The sequence below is a fragment of the Pangasianodon hypophthalmus genome, chromosome 17 (genome assembly GCF_027358585.1).
Source record: "Pangasianodon hypophthalmus isolate fPanHyp1 chromosome 17, fPanHyp1.pri, whole genome shotgun sequence".
Taxonomy (NCBI): Eukaryota; Metazoa; Chordata; class Actinopteri; order Siluriformes; family Pangasiidae; genus Pangasianodon; species Pangasianodon hypophthalmus.
Window position 1 is genome coordinate 2,455,554 of NC_069726.1, and position 20,647 is coordinate 2,476,200.

General features: G+C 39.3%; 1 protein-coding gene across 4 annotated transcripts in view; it reads right to left on the bottom strand.

The window, feature by feature from the left end:
- The window catches only part of kirrel3a (kirre like nephrin family adhesion molecule 3a), a 125,291-nt gene that overhangs the window by 31,815 nt on the left and 72,829 nt on the right, over positions 1 to 20,647 (bottom strand). For all 4 annotated transcript variants that reach the window (XM_026943998.3, XM_026944000.3, XM_026943997.3 and 1 more), the window contains exons 2-5: positions 19,193 to 19,342; positions 13,549 to 13,698; positions 4,264 to 4,421; positions 1,631 to 1,781 (exon numbers count right to left, since the gene is read on the bottom strand). In XM_026943998.3, the coding sequence (XP_026799799.1) occupies positions 1,631 to 1,781; positions 4,264 to 4,421; positions 13,549 to 13,698; positions 19,193 to 19,342 (609 nt within the window). The remainder of the gene's footprint in view (positions 1 to 1,630; positions 1,782 to 4,263; positions 4,422 to 13,548; positions 13,699 to 19,192; positions 19,343 to 20,647) is intronic.

Here is a 20,647-nt window from a genome sequence, read left to right on the forward strand (position 1 = left end):
TCAGATGACTGTAGCAATACACTTTAGCTGTAAATGTAACAACAAGGTGGTGGAATGAAGTGAAGTTGATTACTTTCCAAAAAAAACCAGCATGCCCTGTGCTTTATTCCTCTTATACCACAGCAAGTTTCTAACAAATCCAATTTTTTAAAAAATTATTAAACAACATACTTTTTATCCTTTTATAGTTATATTTATGGCTGCAAATCAAATTAGTTCCTGTTCTCATTTATGCTAGAGCAGCTACAAACAGTCATTCCCTCACCACTCTCTGTTTTTTCCTCTCTCAAAGTAAAAAAAAAAAAATACACGCAGCTTGTCATGTTACTGAGAAACCATGAAGCAACTGAAAAGTTCTTAAAGTTACAGCGTTACCACTGACTGTTACAAAAGCCCTGACACTGGAGACTCCTTCCATAAATGTTACATAAACATCTCCTCAAAGAAAATAAATGAGTGGTGAACAGTAATGAGTGTCAAGAGTTCAAACTTTCGTAGCATTAATCGACTGGACATGAAAAGAAATGTTTACGGAAAACATGCCGTTGAAAATCGCTGCTATTAAACATTTAGTGAGGCATGGCTATAAAAACAACATGCACGACTTGTTAATAAGCTCATTTCTTTTATTTAAGAAAAGTTCTTTTAGTTTAGTAGTTCTTCGCCACCTCATCCAGAAGCTTCCTGGTGTGACGTTCGCATCACCATCTCCTGGGAGTTTTCTTTCAAACCCCAGCAGGGGTTCGAATCTGCTCCATCATCTACCAATCTGAGGTGAAGTACAGCATGTGCTCAGAAAAAATATCTCAGATAATTGATAATAATAATAATAATAATAATTGAAGCCCACATCTCCATTTACCTGCACAGGTTGGAAAGGAAATGAATCCTAACACCCGGTGTGAGAACGTGAAGACTTGCTAATTGCAAAATTAATCACAAGATCACACGTTTGTAGCTTGTATCGCTCTCAGAGGATGACCTGCATCACAGGAGCTTGAACCTGATGGTAAATATGCGATGTGAAAAGAAAGAAAAAAGGTCACAGCAGGGTGCTGAGGAAACGTGGTGGGAAATGGCTTGTAGGGAAAAATGCACCATTGTTTTGCATGACAAATTGATTTAAAAAAAAAAATAAAAAAATAGCACTTTTCAGGAGTTGTGTCACAGATAAAAAAGTAAAGTGGAATTTAAACCCAGGAACAATGAAGCTGTCAAAAGTAAAACAGCTTCTTAAACCCCAGTTTACGCTGCATTAGTCATGCTAAATATCTCCGAGGATTGAAACACACCGAGGAAAACGCATCTTGTCAGATATGAACTGTTTACTTCGTAATGTTTCTAATAGAATCGGTCATATTCGCGATTTTTTTTTTTTTTTTTTTAACTTTTTTCCCCACAGATGAATGACTAGTGACAGTTGAGGTTATATAAATGCAAATACACACTTTTTTCAACAATATGTCTGTCAGTGGATGCTCGTCTAGTTAATAGCAGAGTGTCTGGTAGCAAACAGTAAAATGTGGAAAAGCATGCACATGACATGGCACATGACACACGACACACAACAGTAGTGGATTATTTCTCATTAAAGCCAGGTGTTTGAGTGAGTTAGTAAAATTAGGCTCACGCTGGATGTCGATGGTGACTGTGGCCTCTTTGCCGTTGGGCGCTGCTTTGTTGGACGCTCGGCAGGTGATGCGCTGGCCGCTCTCGATGTTGGACGCCGAGACGTACAGCGTGCTGACCGTGCTCTCCCTCTGGCCGTCACGCAACAGCGTCTACAAACAAATACACCAGCAACAGATCAACGTAAACCGCAGACAGCGTGGAAAAACGTCATATTTACGTCTTGTTTAGCTCCGAACCTGTTTACTGTTTAACTGTTTATCTGCCGTACAACAAAAAGAAAAGAAAATATTCAGATAGTGCAGGTAAAAGAGGTGAAGAGGAAGAAAGAAAGAAAGAAAGAAAGAAAGACTGATATACTCCCAACTCAAATGAAACTTTGGTAACACTTTCTATCACACTCATATACGTAAATCATTATAACTTTGCTTTGAGTTCTTTGTAAGTCCTTTGTAAACATTTTATAAACTCTAAACGCCTCCTAAAGCTCTAATAATGTGCTAAAAATAATTCTTTGATAATTTGTACAGTAAGTGCTAGCTTGAATGGTTAGTTAGCTTAAAGCGTTCATTAGCTTAAACTGTTCATTAGCTTGAACAGACGCTGGACGATCTCTTTTGAATCAGGAATACATAAGTATAAGAAGAAAAAGTAAAAGAAATAGTGACAAAATCTTCTCTATAACTCTGATGCTAACACAACACACAGGTACCTACAGTACAAAGTGAATGAAAAGATGCTAGCTAGACTCCGTTAGCCTTTTTATCGAGGGTGCAGACACAGCGCTTCATCACCTGAGACATGATCAGGAGAGGATAAAGCTGTAGCTACAAAAAAATGTCCCACAAATGAATCCAAATACTCGTTAATTTCCCATAGTCTCTATTAAAGCACGTAATCAGCATGAAAAGCTCTGAAGAAAAAAAAACGTTTTTATGAACTTCATTTCTTATATTGCATTAAGTTTTATAATGAAGTCCCTAAGAGCACAATAGAGAGGAGAGATAAGTTCAGTCCGATACGTGTAACCGCGCTGACATTAACACATAACCCAGGATTTAAATCAACACTGTGTCTTCTTAAAAGAACAAAAGAGATGCTATCGTTTTCATATTCCTCACGAGGCTCATCACGCTTACGGCGACACTGTCGGAGTGTTCAGACTTTTTTCTGAAAGAAGAAAAAAAGCAGAAACGAAAAGGAGAGCAACTCTGTCAATAACAGCAAATCATGCAATGAGAAGTTAAATAAAAAAAAAGATCTGTCTATCTATCCGTCCGTCCGTCCGTCCGCCTGTCTGTCTCTCTATCTATTGGTCTGTCTGTCCGCCTGTCTGTCTGTCTATCTATCGGTCTGTCTGTCCGCCTGTCTGTCTGTCTAAATTATTTTCTGGGTACTTTGGCCTTTGCTGTCAGCTGGTCTTTAATTAATTATTTTATTAATTTCCTTTTTTTCTTGGCATTTATTTGGTTTATAAACTTCCAGCCATCGCTATCAGTCATTCACTCATTCATTCATTTATTTATTTCTTTTTTCTTGGTATTTATTTGATTTATAAACTGCTGTCATTCATTCATTCATACATTTCCTTTCTTCTTGACATTTATTGGATTTACAAGCTTAAGCATTGCTATCTTTCATTCATTCATTCATTCATTCATGTTTTTACTTATTCATTACTCATTTTCTTCTTTGGACACCTCTGATTTGCACATTACTTTGTGATTAACTATCTTCCTGGCCATTTCCTCATCATGGAGCCTTCATTTAGTAAATGTTTGGAAACGTGGACTGGATTGGAAAGTAGTGGTGTCTCTACTAGAGCTAAACAACTAGTAACTAGAATAACTAATGACTAGGATCTGAATTTGGAGTGAGCAATTAGTCGATATTCTCCAGTGTGCATCGGAAGGGAGGAAGCGCTCCAACAAAGGAGTGAGAGTACATCTTTCTTCCCACCACTGTTAGAGAGAGAGAGAGAGCGAGATACAGAGGGAGAGGGAGAGAGAGAGAGAGAGAGAGAGAGAGAGAATCCATTTTCCACCCAGAGCATATAAAATTGAGCAAACTGCCCTGAAACCCATCCATAATTGAGAGCTGTGGAATGTCTTCCCTTTTTGTTGTGTTTAAATCAAGACACTGAAGCTTCAGACGGCCACCAGGATTAAATTATAAAAAAAATTTCACTTGTCATTAAACTGACACGGCTAACCATTCTGAGGACACGAGGAGACGGTGGCTTCATGAAATAATAATGCTTCGCTGCAGTGTGAAGCGATCCGGCATGTCATGTAAGGAATAAAAGGAATAAAACACTCCGTGTCATGCTGTTATAGCAAAATAGTCAAGGATGAGGTGGTGTGATGAAGCCGAGTCACTGTTACCATCCTGACATTGATTATTTTCCTATAACAGCATGTCCTGAAGTTAAAACAACAGCATGTCATAATTTCTTTTACTAAATATCAGTGTGTAGAGATGAACACAGCCTCACACACACTTGCTCTGGAAATTGCAGACGATTGCGCAGCAGCTTTGGAATGGTGTAAGGCTCAGTAAGTGGCAGCGTTTGCCTCCTGTGCCTCTCTTTACTCTAACACGCCGATTTAAATGCAGAGTGAATGCAGGTGATACCTTGGAGTACATGGCACCGTTGAGCACCTCTCCGTTACGGATCCAGATGATGGAGGCTGCCGGCTTGGCGTTGTCAGCGTGGCACGTCAGGTTGAGCGGGTCACCGGCTCTCAGACTCACCACGGGCGCTCCGATGATCACAGGGTCGTCAGGAGGAACTGGAGGATAAAATGAATAATGGATGAGATGGTGATTCGTGCAGAGAGGACGGCCTGTACAGCGAGAGAGGATGGACAGAGAGCCATCATCTCATCATACCATCATCATCTCATCATCTCACGGTTAACTTGAACAGGGTCAATTATTAAAACAACAGACCTTCTACCCTAATGAATCTCTGATATTCTTGTATTTTACTGTATTGGATGTTTATCAGTAATTTGCATTTATTTATGCAAATGAGCCTTCATCTATTTAAATTATATATTTGCATATTTGCATATAATTAATACTAGCAAAAAAAATTCGAGGCTAAATGGAAAGAAAAAAAATGTACAAAACAATTTGTTGGAATTTAATATTATTTGTTTACATATTAAAAATGTTTTTAATTCTGTTTTTTTTAGTAGAAAATCATAAATCCAATACAAAACATGAAAGTAATGACTAAAAGCATTTTGAGAAATAAAATAACATTTATACCTATCTCTAATATCAATATCTATTATATCATTCTCTAGGGATAGCGATGAACATGTAAAATTTCATATCTTTACTTCTAAACATCGAAAAAAATAGAAAAAAATTTGATAAAAATGATTCAAACTAAAAATAGCAAATAAATAAAATAATAAATAAATAAATGAATAAGTGCAACAACCAAGCAAATAAATAAATACAAAAAACAAGCACATAGACACACAGATAAGTACATAGACAGACAGACAGACAGACAGACAGATAGACAGATAGATAGATAGATAGATAGACAGACAGACAGACAGACAGACAGATAGATAGATAGATAGATAGATAGATAGACTTCATGTTTGCACTTTAGTTTATTAAATGTAGTTTATAAAGGAAATGAACACATATCATAATGACACATAACCTGATATTTATAGCAGGAAAAAGGTTTTTTTTTACGGATAAGTGACATGACGTGATTTTGCCTGGTCTTCTTCAGAGTGGCTAAGTTTCATGTAATGTGGCGTTTAACAGGAAAAAACAGTAAAATAAACATTAGTGCTGAGGGTTTTTTTTATTAATACAGTTGAAGAGAAAACATGTTGCAGATGTAATATATCCCGAAAATTTTTTTGAGCCAAATCATCATTTCTACCTGTAGTAGCTGACTTTAAAAAAGAAAAGCCAAATGTCAGCTAAAAACAGACAAAAGCAGTTGATGGGATGAGCAGGGAGGGGAAAAAAACTGGCGGTCCTGAATAGCACTGATTGCGACCCTCTCTTTAAACACCTCTGATCACTCTGCTTTCCATTCCCACTCAGCTGAATTATTGATTGAGCACGCTGCTCATTAGAGAGCATATCTGGGGCAAGTCGAAATCAAAGGCAGCAAGCAGGTGGCACATCCTGGCTACTCTGGAGAGACGGGAAATAGAAAGAGAGAGAGAGAGAGAGAGAGAGAGAGAGAGAGGTGAATGAGTGAAGAAGCCAAAGGGAGCACTAGGAAGAAGGAGTCGCTAACTTCATTCCCAAACACACACCTCTGACTTCTAATTAAAGCCACAATCAGTGTTTACTTCTCACATATTTTCAAAAATTAAAAAAAAAAGAAATGAGTACTGTGACATTTGGAGAGACAGTGAAAGAGAGTCGTTTATGTCTACTGCCATTCTGAGAACTTCATATGAGAAATTCATATCTCTCAGAGGCTTGTCAGGTTTGGCCTTGACTCGTCTGTGAGGAAAGCTCGAGGTGATATATTACCCAGAATTACCTCACCAGAACCAATCAAGTCGCCTCCTCCAGCTCGGGGAGTCGCACACCTCTGAAAGTGAGCAAGCAGCTCTCACGCTGGGCGTCGTAAATATCGCACTCACGCCAGCCATCTTTCTTGTTGCGGAGGAAAAATTATTGTGCGTGGAGAGCTGCAAGATGAATACACAAAACAGCGCTCTACTGTTAAGTCACTCTACTGTTAAGTAAGAATTAAAACACTTGGGGCCGTGATGTTATGGGAAAATAATCAATGCTAGGGTAGTGAGATGAAGCTACTGAAGTTACTGAACCCCCCCTGAAGCATGTACCGGAGTGTTTTATTCCTCACATACCGCAGCAATCTGCCAAAGATTAGAATTTTTATTTATTAAAGAATGTCACATTGTAATTTTTATCTGTTTATAGTTACATTTAATGTTATATATAACTTACAACAGCTATAAACAGTCACTCTTTCACCATCCTCTCTTTTTTCTCATTGTTGAAGTTAAAAAGACAAAAATAAGCAGCTTATGTCATGTGATTAAAAAAAACTCACATTGTATAAACTGTTGTTGGGAAACTTGCAAAGCGCTGACACCGGAGACTCCTTCTAAAAATGCTAAATGAACGTCTCCTAACAGAAAACTCAAACAAACAAATCAACAATTCCACAATTTTCTTGATCCGCTTACCTATAAGTCGTTACTATAGAAACGATAATGTTTTAATATAAAGCTGTGATTTGTAGCTGCACTATTGTCAGAACTGCTGTTATAGAAAATTAATCAACACCTTCTGACCAATCAGAACCAAGCGGTCAAAGACACTGTGCTATAAACAAAAAGCAAAACAATACCTCTATGGTGTATCGACCCGCCGTTCCTGTGCAATCGTTCTTCAGGTTGAGGGAACATTTATGACATTGTATGAACCGATTACCCAAGACAACTCACTTCATCAAAAAAAAAAAAAAATCCCTAACTGTCGCCTACCAGTGCCTTCCTCGTCTAAACCATCATTAGTATGGTCATGTTTGCAAATATTCCTTAGCGTAATGGCTCTAAATTGACGGTTTAACATGGCCAGGCGATAGATTTCTCTCGAGTGGGCGAGTGGACCGAATGAATCGCCCCTATTTAATTGGCGCTCACAGCAGCAGAAACACTCGAGTGATGCCCAACACAAGCCCGGCTCCTTGGCACCAAATTACTTTTCTCGCTGCCCTCTTGATACATGTGGCCCTTGGGACATTTCCCAGACTTGATCGGTCTGCGGAGGTGAGGTGAAAGAGGGAAGAAAAGAGAAAAATGGAGCAATTTCATGTTGTAAAAAAAAAAACCTGAGAGGAGGCGGCGCTGGGGGGAAATGTGACCCATTTTCTAATGTACCTGCAGCTGTTCACTGATCGGGAGATGCGTTTTCTAACAGGAGGAGGTGGCAGAGAGGGATTAATCACATTCATGCTGCATTCGGATGCACATAAGCGTCAGTAATTAGCCTTCTCTTCCAGCCAAATGAACTGCAAGCAGTCATGAGAGCTCTCTTAACAAGATCGGACCACACCATCTACGTGAATGTCTCAGTGATATAACTAGATCTGCAAAGGTGTTTGCGTGGTTTTTTTGGGCTGACGTATGTTGTTGTTGAGGAAGGCAATAAGCTTAATGTGGCAAAACAAATTCATTAAGAATGATGGCAAAATAAAATAATCACCTACTGGAACATGGTTACCACCTAATGATGCTATTATGATTGGAGATAAATATGCTTAATAAATACCACCTGATGATGCGAGGAAGGAAATGGTGGAAAGAGGTAGTGCTGGACAAAAATAAAACCATTAACATGGTAAAATAGATAGATAATGGTCTGTGTTGCTTAAGTAAAACATTTTAAGGTGTGCTGTTAGAGGAAAATAATCAACAGCAGAGTAACTTACCAGTAACAGCACATCCCATGTATTTTATTCCTCTTACGCCACAGCAATTTGCCAGTGATAACAACAACAACCTCTTTTTTTTCCTTTTTCTTGAAAGTAATAATCCAAAAAACGCACTTAAGATACTGCAAAGTGTAAATTCCTCTGACACAAAGCACTGATACTGGAGACTCCTTCCATCTGTCTCACCTCAACACCTTAACAGTTAGACACATTTTCAATCAGGTCCGTGCGAATGAGCTGTTACTATAGAAACAATAACATATAAACCTGTGATTTGCAGCTGCACTACTGTCAGAGCTGCTGATATAGAAAACAAATCAACACCTCCTGACCAATCAGAATCCAGAATCAAACAGCACTCTGATATAAAAACCTTTATAAACAATTCCACTTTCTACGTCGAGGAGTGAGACAACAGATTGGGGATAACGCATTATTTTAAATATTTCCAACAAGAGAGATTTTCTATTTCTAATAATTTACAATTACTGAAGCAGATTTTTACATCGCTAAATGATTTTCAAAGACACTTTTGGTTATATAAGTTGCTAAATCGACACAAAGATGCAATGTTTAAAGGTTTAAATATATAACGTGTGTAAACTTGTTGTTTAGGATTGTTTAGGTTTGTGTGGATTTTCTATATCTGGTAAACATTGTCCTTCACGTCCTATTCACTCAACAGCTCACAATACCTTTATAAACAAACACAATGCACACATGGCCTTGCTGCGCTGACATGTAAGATACCGCACAACACTGTGTGCATCATCCTATTCCAGATTATTTGCTTGTGATGAAAAGCATTGTGTACCAATCCTCCTGTCACACACCTCAATTGAGAGGCTCTAAACCCGGAGCTCAGAGCTGTCCTTGTGTATGTGTGTGTGTGTGAGACTTCACAGTGTGTTGTGTTTGCTGTGTGACTTAAAGACGTTATCTAAACGTCTGTGAATATTTGTGGCTGTTGGCATAGTCTGGTGAACAAACTATAATTTCACTGGACAATCAATATATTAAAAAAGCACATTTTTATTACATTTGATGTCATTAACCGCCAGTGAGTAAATATACACACACACACCTGGTCATTGATGCAGTTCAGCAGTTCAACATATAAAATCATGCAGATACAGGAGCTTCAGGTTCAGAAGCTTCAGTTGATGTTCACATCAAACAACTTTCACACACAACAGTCTCGAGAGTTTACACAGAATTATGTGGGAAAAACCATCCAGTGAGCAGCAGGTCTGTGGGTGAAAAAACCTTGCTGATGAGAGAAGTCAGAGGAGAATGAGAAGGCTCCGCTAATAACCATTAAAATAACCACTCTTTACAAGCATGTTGAGCAGAAAAGCATCGGAGAACGCACAACACATCGAACCTTGAGGCCTTGTAGCCTACGTACTTAGAAATGAAGGTCTCTTTCACCAAAAAATATATGATAAAATGTCATTCAATAAATAATTAAAAAGAAAACAGTAGTGGACTCAGAGACTTGCACTCCATTGCAGGAATGACTCCACCTCTAAGATGTTTAGAATCATAACCTAAGGACAAACCCCATATAAGAAGCAGAAATTACCCACTGGAGAAGCACAAAAACAACCAAAGCAAGGCACTCAGCTCTGAGTCTACATTCTTCAGTTTTCATCCAGTTCCTACCTGTTCTCAACTCACAATGACAGTGTCACAACAAGAATAGCAGAGCAGAGTGTATGACAGTGTATGACAGCTCACCCTCCTCTCCTCCCATTCCTGCAGCTCCCTCTCAACCTCAAATGCCATAACACCATTATACTCTGCGATTTTATGATTTCAAAGCAGACACATAAAGCCAAATGTGGTGATTCTGGGACTGGGGTTCCAGGATGTTGGCGCTTATGAAGTTTGGATTTTCAAGGAGCGGGAAACAAATGCATCCTAGAGGATAGCTGCCACCATGATGGGGCAATCTACAAGCTAGAAGCTGTCAGTGGAAAAGAGCGGAGCTGCAGATGTGCCCACTCCATCGCCGTCTGGCCAACAAAGTGTGGCATTTGAGAAATGAGGACCAGCTGTTCCAAACTCTGGCGATTTATGGAAATTAAAGTTTAATGGTGTTTGCAAATGGGCAGTTAGATCACCTCGAGCTCACATTTACATCACAAAAGGCTCTTTAACAAAAGAAAAATGGAGGAAGGAGTACAATATCCAGGCCTCATGGTTGGACTACTCCAATTTTCTTTTCAGCCTGTCGTTGTTTGCTTTTTATCTAGACCAATCTACCACAGAGGAGGCAGTGTTCGGTCTGACATTAACAGAAGGCAGACAGGAGGCGAGGAGTGAGAGGATTGTTTGGCGAGGGCTGCAAATATTGGCTTGCTTGCTCACCTAAAAATGGAAAAAAAAAAAAAGTTTGCTTGCTGACAGTCTTTCCCAAAGCTGGTGTTCCAGCTCAACTCGGTGATTATCTCCGGAAGACAAGGAAGAGAAGCAAGTAAGCAAATAACTCATTTGCTTTAAAAGGCCAAAAAGAATTGATGTTTTCCATCATTACAACTGATTTAGACAGAGTACCATATATTGTTCAACAAGACCCTAAGACAAATTTTTGCCATAAGAATATTGGGACAGAGTTGGAGAGTTAGGTAGCTTCCATACAGATTACTCTGTTTGTCAAGTCTGTATCAGAATGAAATTGCCACCATTCTGATGCCCCTTTTAAACAAGAGACTGCTGGTTTGTATGGAAGCTAAAAGGTAGTACTTGGGATCTAATTAGCCTGAGGTGTCCCTGCTTAGAATCATTTATTGTATTGGCTCTTAACCTATTCAGCAGCCAAGCTTACATGATTATCCAAGTCTGCTCCTGCTTGGAGGTTCAGGAGTCATATTACAATCAAGTGAGGAAGGTAAACCTCGCTTAGATTTACAAACGGCTTTAAACACTGAGATGAGACATGGATAGAGTGCTAAATTTCCACAACAAGCCAACAGGCCTCATTAAATTAGCTGGCTAAATATCAAGCTTTTAATGACAGATAAGCAAAATCAAAAGAGGAAGGAGTTTGCACGATCCCTGGTGGAGACAAGGTATAGGAGACCAGAATGGGCCTTCCCCTGCTATCGGTCTTCCCCTACACATTCTGAGCTTTGCTTATCAGGGTGAAGAAAGACAAAGCGATTGTAGACTGTCTTACTAGTTGTGGTCATGCTTCGCTGTCCTCGGAGGAAATGAAGTGACAGACTGCACTGGATCATGACACCACCCATACATTAACTTCATTACCTCAGTGAAGGCTTGGCTCACAGCTTTGAATGCAACTTCTCAGAAATCTGTGCGGGTTTAAATGTCAGGCTAATGGCTATGCCCAGGGAGAACCTGATGATTTGTCTCTCCTGCCAACGGACCAGTGAAAAATAAATAAAACATAAGAAACTAAAGAATAAAAACAAATGGTTGCCCCCTCATCTATAATTAATCATTTTAATGGACCTGGAATCGCCAAGATCTTCACTTCTCTCTAAGTAAGTGGCTTGAGATTGCTTTGCCGGAGCTTTGGTGCTCATGAGCCAGAATAATGAACTGATACCTCTGGAATCCATCATGGCTTTAACAAGCAGGAGAGATCAATAATGATAATTAGGCCTCGTTTTGCCTGCCTGGAGGTGCACATTTGCATCGGAATCTCATTGATTGATAATCACAGGAGATGGAAAACATATCTGAGGTCTTTTACTACAGTTGATTAGCCCTGATTTGAGAGGGTTCCGAGCTTATCTGATTCCAATGATTACCAAAAACATTTGGTCTTTAAGATCATTTACTTTTCTAAATTTTAGGTGCTGGAACACATACAATGGATATAAAAAATCTACACATCCCTGTTAAAATGGCAGGTTTTTGTGAAGTAAAAGAAAGACACTAAGATAAATCATGTCAGAACTTTTCTCCCCTTGAATGTGTAATTGCAAAGTATACAAATAAAGTGAAAAACAATCAGAAACTTACAATAACCTAGCTGCATAAGTGGGTACACCCCTAAACTAATACGCTGTTGAAGCACCTTTTGATTTTATCACACCCCTCCGTCTTTTAGGCTAAGAGTCTATCTGCATGGCACATCTTGACTTGGCAATACTTTCCAACTCTTTCTTGCAAAAACATTCTAGATCTGATAAATTGTAAGGGCATCTCCGGTGCACAGCCCGCTTCAGGTCACCCCACAGATTTTTAGTTGGATTCAGGTCTGGGCTCTGGCTAGGTCATTCAGAAACACTGATCTTCTTTTGGTTAAGCCATTCCTTTGCTGATTTGGATGTGTGCTTTGTGTCATTGTCATGTTCCTTTTTATCTTCAGCTTACTAGCAGACACCTGAAGGTTTTGCACTAAAATCGACTGGTATTTGTAGCTATTCATGATTCCCTCCACCTTGATAAAAGCCGCAGTTCTGGCTGAAGAAAAGCAGCCCTAGAGCATGATGCTGCCACCACCATGCTTCACCGTGGGTATGGTGTTCTTTTGGTGATAAGGTATGGCACCTAATAAAGTATGATACCTAACATACCTTTTGGAATTATGGAATTATTATACCTTTTGGAATTGGTGTCATCAGACCATAACACATTTTGCCACATGGTATGGTGTGGATGTTTTTTTTTTTTTTGTGAGAAAGGGCTTCCGTCTAGCCACCCTACTCCATAGCCCAGACATGTGAAGAATATGAGAGATTGTTGTCACATGCAGAGAGTAATCAGTACTTGTCAGATATTCCCGCAGCTCCTTTAATGTTGCCGTAGGCCTCTTGGCAGCCTCCCTGGTAAGTTTTTGTCTTGTCCTTTAGTAAATTTTGGAGGGACGTCCTGTTCTTGGTCACTGTGGTGCTCTATTTTCTCCACTTGATGATGGTGTTCCATGGTACATCTAATGTTCTGAAAAAATTTTTGTACCCCTCTCCTGATCGATTCCTTTTGATAGTTTCATTCTGAACAAAGCCAGATCCCCAATTATAAAAGGGTGTGCACACTTATGCAACCAGGTTATTGTAACCTTTTTTATTTTTCCCTAAAATGTTTCTGATTGTTTTTCACTTAATTTTTATACATTGTAATTTCACATTGAGGGTGGGAAAAGTTCTGAAATGATTTATCTTGGTTTAATTTTTTTTCATCACAAAAGCTTGCCATTTTAACAGGTGTGTGTGTAGACTTTTTATATCACACTGTAATTTCCTGGCAATTTTATTGCAAACTGCGACCTTTTCTACAAGAGCAGGCAAAACCATCTTCTCTCACTACAGGTTAATAATACAAAAATGCAGCATGTCAGAAGACATTCCCATGTTAGAAAACTTAACAGGACAGCTTTACCTCTGACTGACTGTTACTATGTACTGACACTGGAGACTCCTTCCATAAATGTTACACCTAAATATCCTCACAGAAATCTTCACCATATCAGTGATCATACTGACCTAGGACAGTGAGGCGAGCGGGTCGAGACCTGATGCCAGCCTGGATGCCCTGACACTCGAAGCTTCCGTCATCAGCGAGCTCTGTCCTCTGGATCAGAAGGTGGTACTCGCCTTTGCTGTGATCACCCACTACATCGTAGCGTGGATAGCCTGGAAAACAAGAAGGTTTTTCATGAAACATAACCTGCTCATTAACTAACATAAACTTCACCAAAAAGGCAACCGGATGCAAATGTACAACCCAGTCATTCATTTCCCTTCCATTTTTCCTAGTGGGGGGGTCGCAGTGGAAACTCCTCTGTGTATGGCTACAGATTAAAACTCCTCTTGGATCCACAGACATTGAGACAACTGTGAGACATAAGCTGTCCAGGGAGTCCTGAGTCTGCCCCTGGGTTTCTGTCCAGTGGGACGTGGCTGTTACAGCTCTATCGGAAAGCTGACCAGAGGGCATGTATGTAAGGTGCCCAAACCATTTCAACTCTGGCTCCTCTAAGTTCTGAGGAATAGTGGCTTTACTCTGAGAATATCCCAGATTGTCGAGCTCCTCACTCTAATGTAGAAAGTAAGCCCAGCAACCCTGCAGGGGAATCTCATCTCTGTCACCTGCACTCATGACTTTATTCTTTGAAAGAACTTCTCACCCTATTGTCCATGTCTTATACCAGTGATCAACACTGTTCCTGGAAGTCTACCTTATACCAAACTAACACTTTCCAACCCGAATCAAGTCAAATTGTTTGGATTATGGCTTGAAGTGAAATCAGTTGCTGACCATCATCATATTCCATGTAACTGTGACTACCTTGCCTCAATTCAACAGCCTGGTTGTACAACCAAGGTATAATTTTCCCTCTTTTGCGGCATTCATCCAAAAAAAAAAAAAAAAAACACCCCGCCATGATAAAATAGACCTAAAATAAACTGGATACAACATGCAAAGCTACACGGTTATCCTTGACCGACTCTTCTGACAGAAAAATTAAATAAGAGCTGTAAACATTTCAAATCAAGAACCTTGACGCTTAAGTAGTGACATTTCTGTTTTACGTGATTACGTGCGGTGAAAAAAAAAGTTATACTGTATTTAATATAGTCATGAAAACATACAGAATGAAAAGATTGGCAAAGATCCATGAGATCCTTAATTCAATCTAAAAATAATATTTACTAGGAAACTCGTGGCCAAAAACAACATGACCTGGCATGTGCGTGTAATAAAGAATGATGGAGGAATTAAAAAAAATGTATTTGTCTACTATTGTTAGTAAATGTGTTAATTCAAAGATCATTGGTTAATATTTGTCAAGCTAACAGCTCGTGACGGAGCAATCTAATACAACACTCGGCTGACTTTGGCCCTCATTAAGGGGTAAACCCCCACTACTACGAAGTCATCCAATCACCTATTAATGCAGATGTTTTCTTTGTCGAGTACCTTGAAGGCAAACGGAGCTAAAGAAGGTGGACTGCAGTATGATGGTGATAGCCCATTGATTCATGCTAATTCAGTGGAAATGAGCAGTGAGCACTCCTACATCCCATTAGCTTTACTGTTTTGCTGATGGTCTCATCTAGAATCAATGTAGTTAACTTTTATCATTTGCTGTCCTGGGGCTCCATTTTGCCTAAAATCTACTGAAGCAGAACATCATCCTCTTAGAGTAGGAACCTATTGTAGTCATTTTTCATTTTCCTTTTTAGTAAAAGTCAGAGGTAAAATGGCCTGATAAAACCTGCAAAAGTGTTTCAGGTTAAGTCTTAGATCAGCCATGATTTAAGTAAGAGTGGGCTTAGGAAACTGGGATGAAGGATGATCAAAGCAATAACAGATGAAGAAGACGGTTAAAAGAATAAGGCTGATGTAAAAAGAGAAAGATGCCCGAGTGGCACCGTGATCAGTTCAGCCCGTGTTCATTTCCAGGTGCTTTATGAGTGGAGCTTACAGAAGCTCGAGAAAAAGTCTTTTTTTATTTTTAACATTTTATTCGAATAAAAATGAAATGTTCAGTTAGAAACAAATGTTGAAGAGAGAACGAGCCGAAATACTAAACATTCAGAAAATGTACCAATATAGAGGTGGATGAATCAATAGCTATCTGTGCTATCATTTTTTTCCCCATTTGTAGCAAACAAGTTCGTTCAGCAACCAGAAAACGAAAAAAAACAACTACTCTTTACTGAATTATTATGATTATGATTATTATTATTTATTTTCCCCTGAAATGTCAATGTCAAGCACTTTACAGAGCTCCTTTTCTGAATCCCACTGCCTGCTGCACTAAACACATCAGCCGAGACATGATCCTGTTGACGCTAGATCGTTTTTACCAAGCGGAATAATTAGCATTGTCCATTAATTAGCATCACGACGGATGTCCTGATTTTGTTCAGAATTAGGAACATTGAAGTACTTACGAAACTGAGCAAAATAAAGGCGTGAGGCTATCGAATAGCTCTCCTGTTTACTTCATGCACTCAGATCGAGGTTAAACATACCGAGAGAACCTAAAGACGCTAGCTAGATTAGAATAATATCTTTTACGTGTTATGATGGGAAGTACATCACAGCTCAAAATGTTGGCCACATGTGATACACAATATGCTCGTATACTAATTCATTTCATTTAGTCTGTATTAATACACTTAACTAGCTAACTAGTTGGCCATACATTATTGCATTACATTAATCATTAGCTACCAGTTTTTACGTTGAGTACGTGACAATACTGCCATATGAAGTGCTACGGTATACCGCATACTAGGAGCTAAGGAAGAACCACTTTTCCTGACTAGGATAATAAAACCCTCGACTTGGGGTTAGTGTATGTCATTCAGTGTTATCTTCTTTGAAAATGAACGCGGTGATAAAGACACAGTAATACACCAGATATCATGCACACTGCTAGTATACGCAGTTATCACAATGGGGATGTTTTAAAGCGGACTCTGCCTACATTCTGCACAATGGTAAAGATTTGGAAACCCCTCCAGCTCGCCATTGATTGCCCACAGAAGTGAAGAAGTGTTTATCCCGTGTAGCAGCTGCACAGGAGCGGTTATTGAGTAGCTCACAGTGTTTAGCTAAGCGTCGGATTTCAGCCCTCAGCACCTTTATACTGCAATCCAATGAAACACCCACCTCAGGGGGATGCCTTCATGGCTTAGAGTGAGGCGGAGTGAGTGGAATGGGACAGCCGAGCCCTTAGAGGCTCAATTAAAGAGCTCGGGCTGTGACTAAACGCCGCCCAAGGTCGCTGCTAAAAAAGACAAATTTGCAGTGAAGCTAACGCAGCAGCTGACGCTTATTCCATCATCGAGAGTACGCTTTAAATCAATAACACACACAGCCTGGACAAGTTTCTCCCAGCCAACAGATCATCAACAGATGTGCTCCAGCTAATAAATCATGACTCGATGACAACATGTAAGTTTCATGAATAGCTTATGTTCTGTTGTGTGGTTGTGACATTTTGTACGAACTTTGGCCATTTTTTTTTTGAGTAATCTTTCCAGTAGAGCTCTTAGAGAATTTAAATAAAGTACTAACATAAAGGTTTAAATTAATGTAACGTTTAAAACTGTGTATACATGCTCTAAATGTAGGTTTGAGTACGGAATAAAAAATCTCAAAATTATATTTAGATAACGTATTAATATGTACAAAAATAAACAAACAAATCTGTTAACTTCTTTATTTTACTTTATGTAGTGACAAAAAATTATTATCTTATACCATATAAAAAGCCTTGGTTTAATTTTTATTTTATACCGAATATTTTATACTATCAGTCTCAGCGGTCCCTGGTGGTCTAGCGGCTAAAGATCCTGCGTTCTCACTGCCGTGGCCTGGATTCGATTCCTAGGCAGTTAACCATCAGAAAATTTTGCTAAACCAATCCAGTCCACACCAATATCACCTTGATAGTAATGTTAAGGGTTAAATTATCCCTAATTTATGACAACAAACAATTGAGATTTGAGAAATGGTGATTCATTGGGGAACGTTCTGTTTTTTTGTTTTTTTTGCCGCAGTGTTCTTTGGTTCTACTCCTTTATCATGTCTTTTTTTTCCCTTCGTCTTTACTTACAGTTTCTCTGCAATTAGGTTTTCTGCGCTGACTTTTTGTTCTTCTCTCTGTTGTGTAATTTCTCATTATTTTTGCTTTTGTTTCCTCCTACATGTTTGTAGCTTCCAATAATCTGGGAGGCCGCCAGGGTCAAAAATGTCCATTTATAAAGAAAATATTTTTCTTGAGTGGTATAAGGGCATCAGCGGGGAATGTGTCTCTGCCGTATCTCCTGATTGGCAAAACTCTGCAAATAAAAGAGTCACACAGTGTTGGCGAAAAAGCTCAGATTTCACGCCCCTTTGTTCTTCCTAAATCTTGTGGTTAAAAAAAGAAAACATGCTGTTGTTTACGTGTTCCCCTTGTCATAATTAAAAATGGGTTTCATTGACCTGGATTGCGCCTCACAGGTGCAGAAGTGATGTTCAGGACACACGTGCAAGCTCTTTGCGTCTTTATTTGGGTTATTGCATAAATTAACAAAAAAAAGAAAAGAAGAAGAAATCGAATTCCTCCACACTCTCAGAAAAAAGGGTATTAAACTGTCCCGTTCCTTGTCTCTAGGGTGGGTCCTTTATCCTTTGTACCTTTGTATATCCTTCACCTGGAAACGCTGATACAGTGTACTTTTAATAACAGAATTAGACCATCGTTCTCTTTTAGAGGAAAGCTTCAAAGCCTCTACACACATGTTATTATGCTGTACTAAGGGTACCAAAGGTGTGCGTTTCGTTGTACCACCACAGCGACGAGGAACGCTACAGTGTAATACTCTTTCTTTCTGAGTGCACTCGTGCGCTTAGAGTGAAGCGTCACTACTGCAAATCAATACAAAGTTCTTTTATCTCATGATGAACTATTTCCATCCTGATGGGCGTGGTGTCTTCCAGGATGGCCCCGCCCCCATCCACAGGGCACGAGGGCTCACTGAATGGTTTAATTGAGGATGATAATGATAAATCATATGCTATGTCTTCATCTTCACCACCCAACTGAGAGAGTTGGAAGATTTGTAGTGATGTGTTAGACAGTGCTCCATCATCTCCATCATCATCATCATCATCATCATCATCATGCTAAGGAAGTGTTACTATCAGCTCATGCTTACCCAACACCTTTATGGTGACCTAACACACTTTATGTTGTTTTTTTTTTAATCCCCCATCCACCAAACAGACATTTAAGAAATTGAACCTTACGGCTAAATATACAACTGCGCACAGCAGCATGGAATTAATTCTCTTTCATTTCACAGTTTATAATGCACAAGATAATAACGCTGAGTCGGGCCAAATTACTTCATTAAAAACACCAAACGTGCAACCGGATTCATGGTGCGATGTGACGGCTGTGTTTCAGAAATTATTTAAACCTACCTGAAAGCATGAATTGGGTAAAATTGCTTCACCGTACTAACAGAGTGTGATTTCATTTTCTTTTAATAGCAAGCTTTTTTCCCTTATCAATGTCCATGACATTTGATTTGGCTGGAGACAAACAGTTAGTTCCACGTCCTCTCTGAGCGAAGAGCAAAGAACAGCAACATGAAGTACAAGTTATGTTATGTCACCGACCTGACATGTCCCGATTAACTCCGAGAGCCAGGCCGTCTTTGACCCACAGGACCATGCCGTGATAGCCGGTGATTGCGCACGGTAGAGTTACAGGCTGCCCTGCCACCACGACCACATCGTGAGGCTGCTGAATGAACACAGCACAGGATCCTGAAACAGAGAAGACGAAAAAAAAAACGGTATTATCACTTCATGATCACACTTTGAGCACATTCCAGAGGATAAAAAAAGACCTTTTTAGTTGAAGAGCAGTTGTAGATGTTGTAACACACACACACACACACAATTACAGAATGAGAGGAAAGCAACAATTTTTCTGAAGAGAAGTAGAAAAGTCTGTACTTCAATTATTTATTTATTTATTTTTTTACGTAAAGAACAGTCCGTGTCCTGCTGTTATAGGAAAATAATCAACAACGGGGTGGTGTGATGAAGCGGTGTTACTCTTACCACCCGGAAGTTGATTATTTTCCTATCACAACACATCCTGGAGTGTTTTATTCCTCTTATACCACATCAATTAGCTAAAAATTACAAACTTTTTTAGTTATTAAAGAAAACAAGTCATATTTTTTGTCCGATTGTAGTTACATTTAATGTTGTGGAACATCTGCAAAACAAGTTCCAGTACTCACTTACATTACAGCAGCTATAAACAGTCATTCCCTCACCAGTCTGTCTTTTTTTCTTAAAAAAAAAAAAAAATCCCCATCAGGTGTAGTACCGCAAAGTGTAAATTCCTCTGTCCTTCACATGTGAGAACCTCTGACTGTTACAAAGCACTGACACTGGAGACTCCTTCCATAAGTGTTAAATATGTTTCCTCATAAAATGATTCGGCAGAGCAACGATTATGTACTTTTTTTTTTAAAAAAATAATAAAATACAAAAGCTAGCACAATGCTGTATTATATGAAGTATTGCTGTACAAGTTGCAACTTGTAATTCTCCACCCACAACCAGTAAAAACCAGCAAAAACTTGTAATTTCAACTCGTCAACTTGGGGTAGTCTCAACTACCAGTTCCTTCCCCGTTTACAGTGTGATATCAAATCAGCATAGCCGCGCACAATGTGGACAGTGTAAAGTCCATGGGGTTTTTTTATGTTTTTTTCATGTTTTCTTTTCAAGTCCATGTCGAATGTGCCGAAGGTGGGAAATGATGTTATTACGCTTGCACATTACCGCTTACGAGGCACCACGGACGCAGCATAACGCTGTATTGTGCTAGCATAACACTGTCAGATCGTCTCATAACGGAGCCTGAATGCAGCAGAACTTAAGATGATTATTGAACCTGCTCTTTCAGGTAGATTTTATTGAAATGGCTCTTTCAGGTAGATTTTATTGAACCTGCTCTTTCAGGTAGATTAGGTAAACATTTTTGCAAGGTGGCAATTGCACGTGTTAATCCCCTTCCACCCCACTGTGCACCATTTGCGCGTGAAGTGTTAT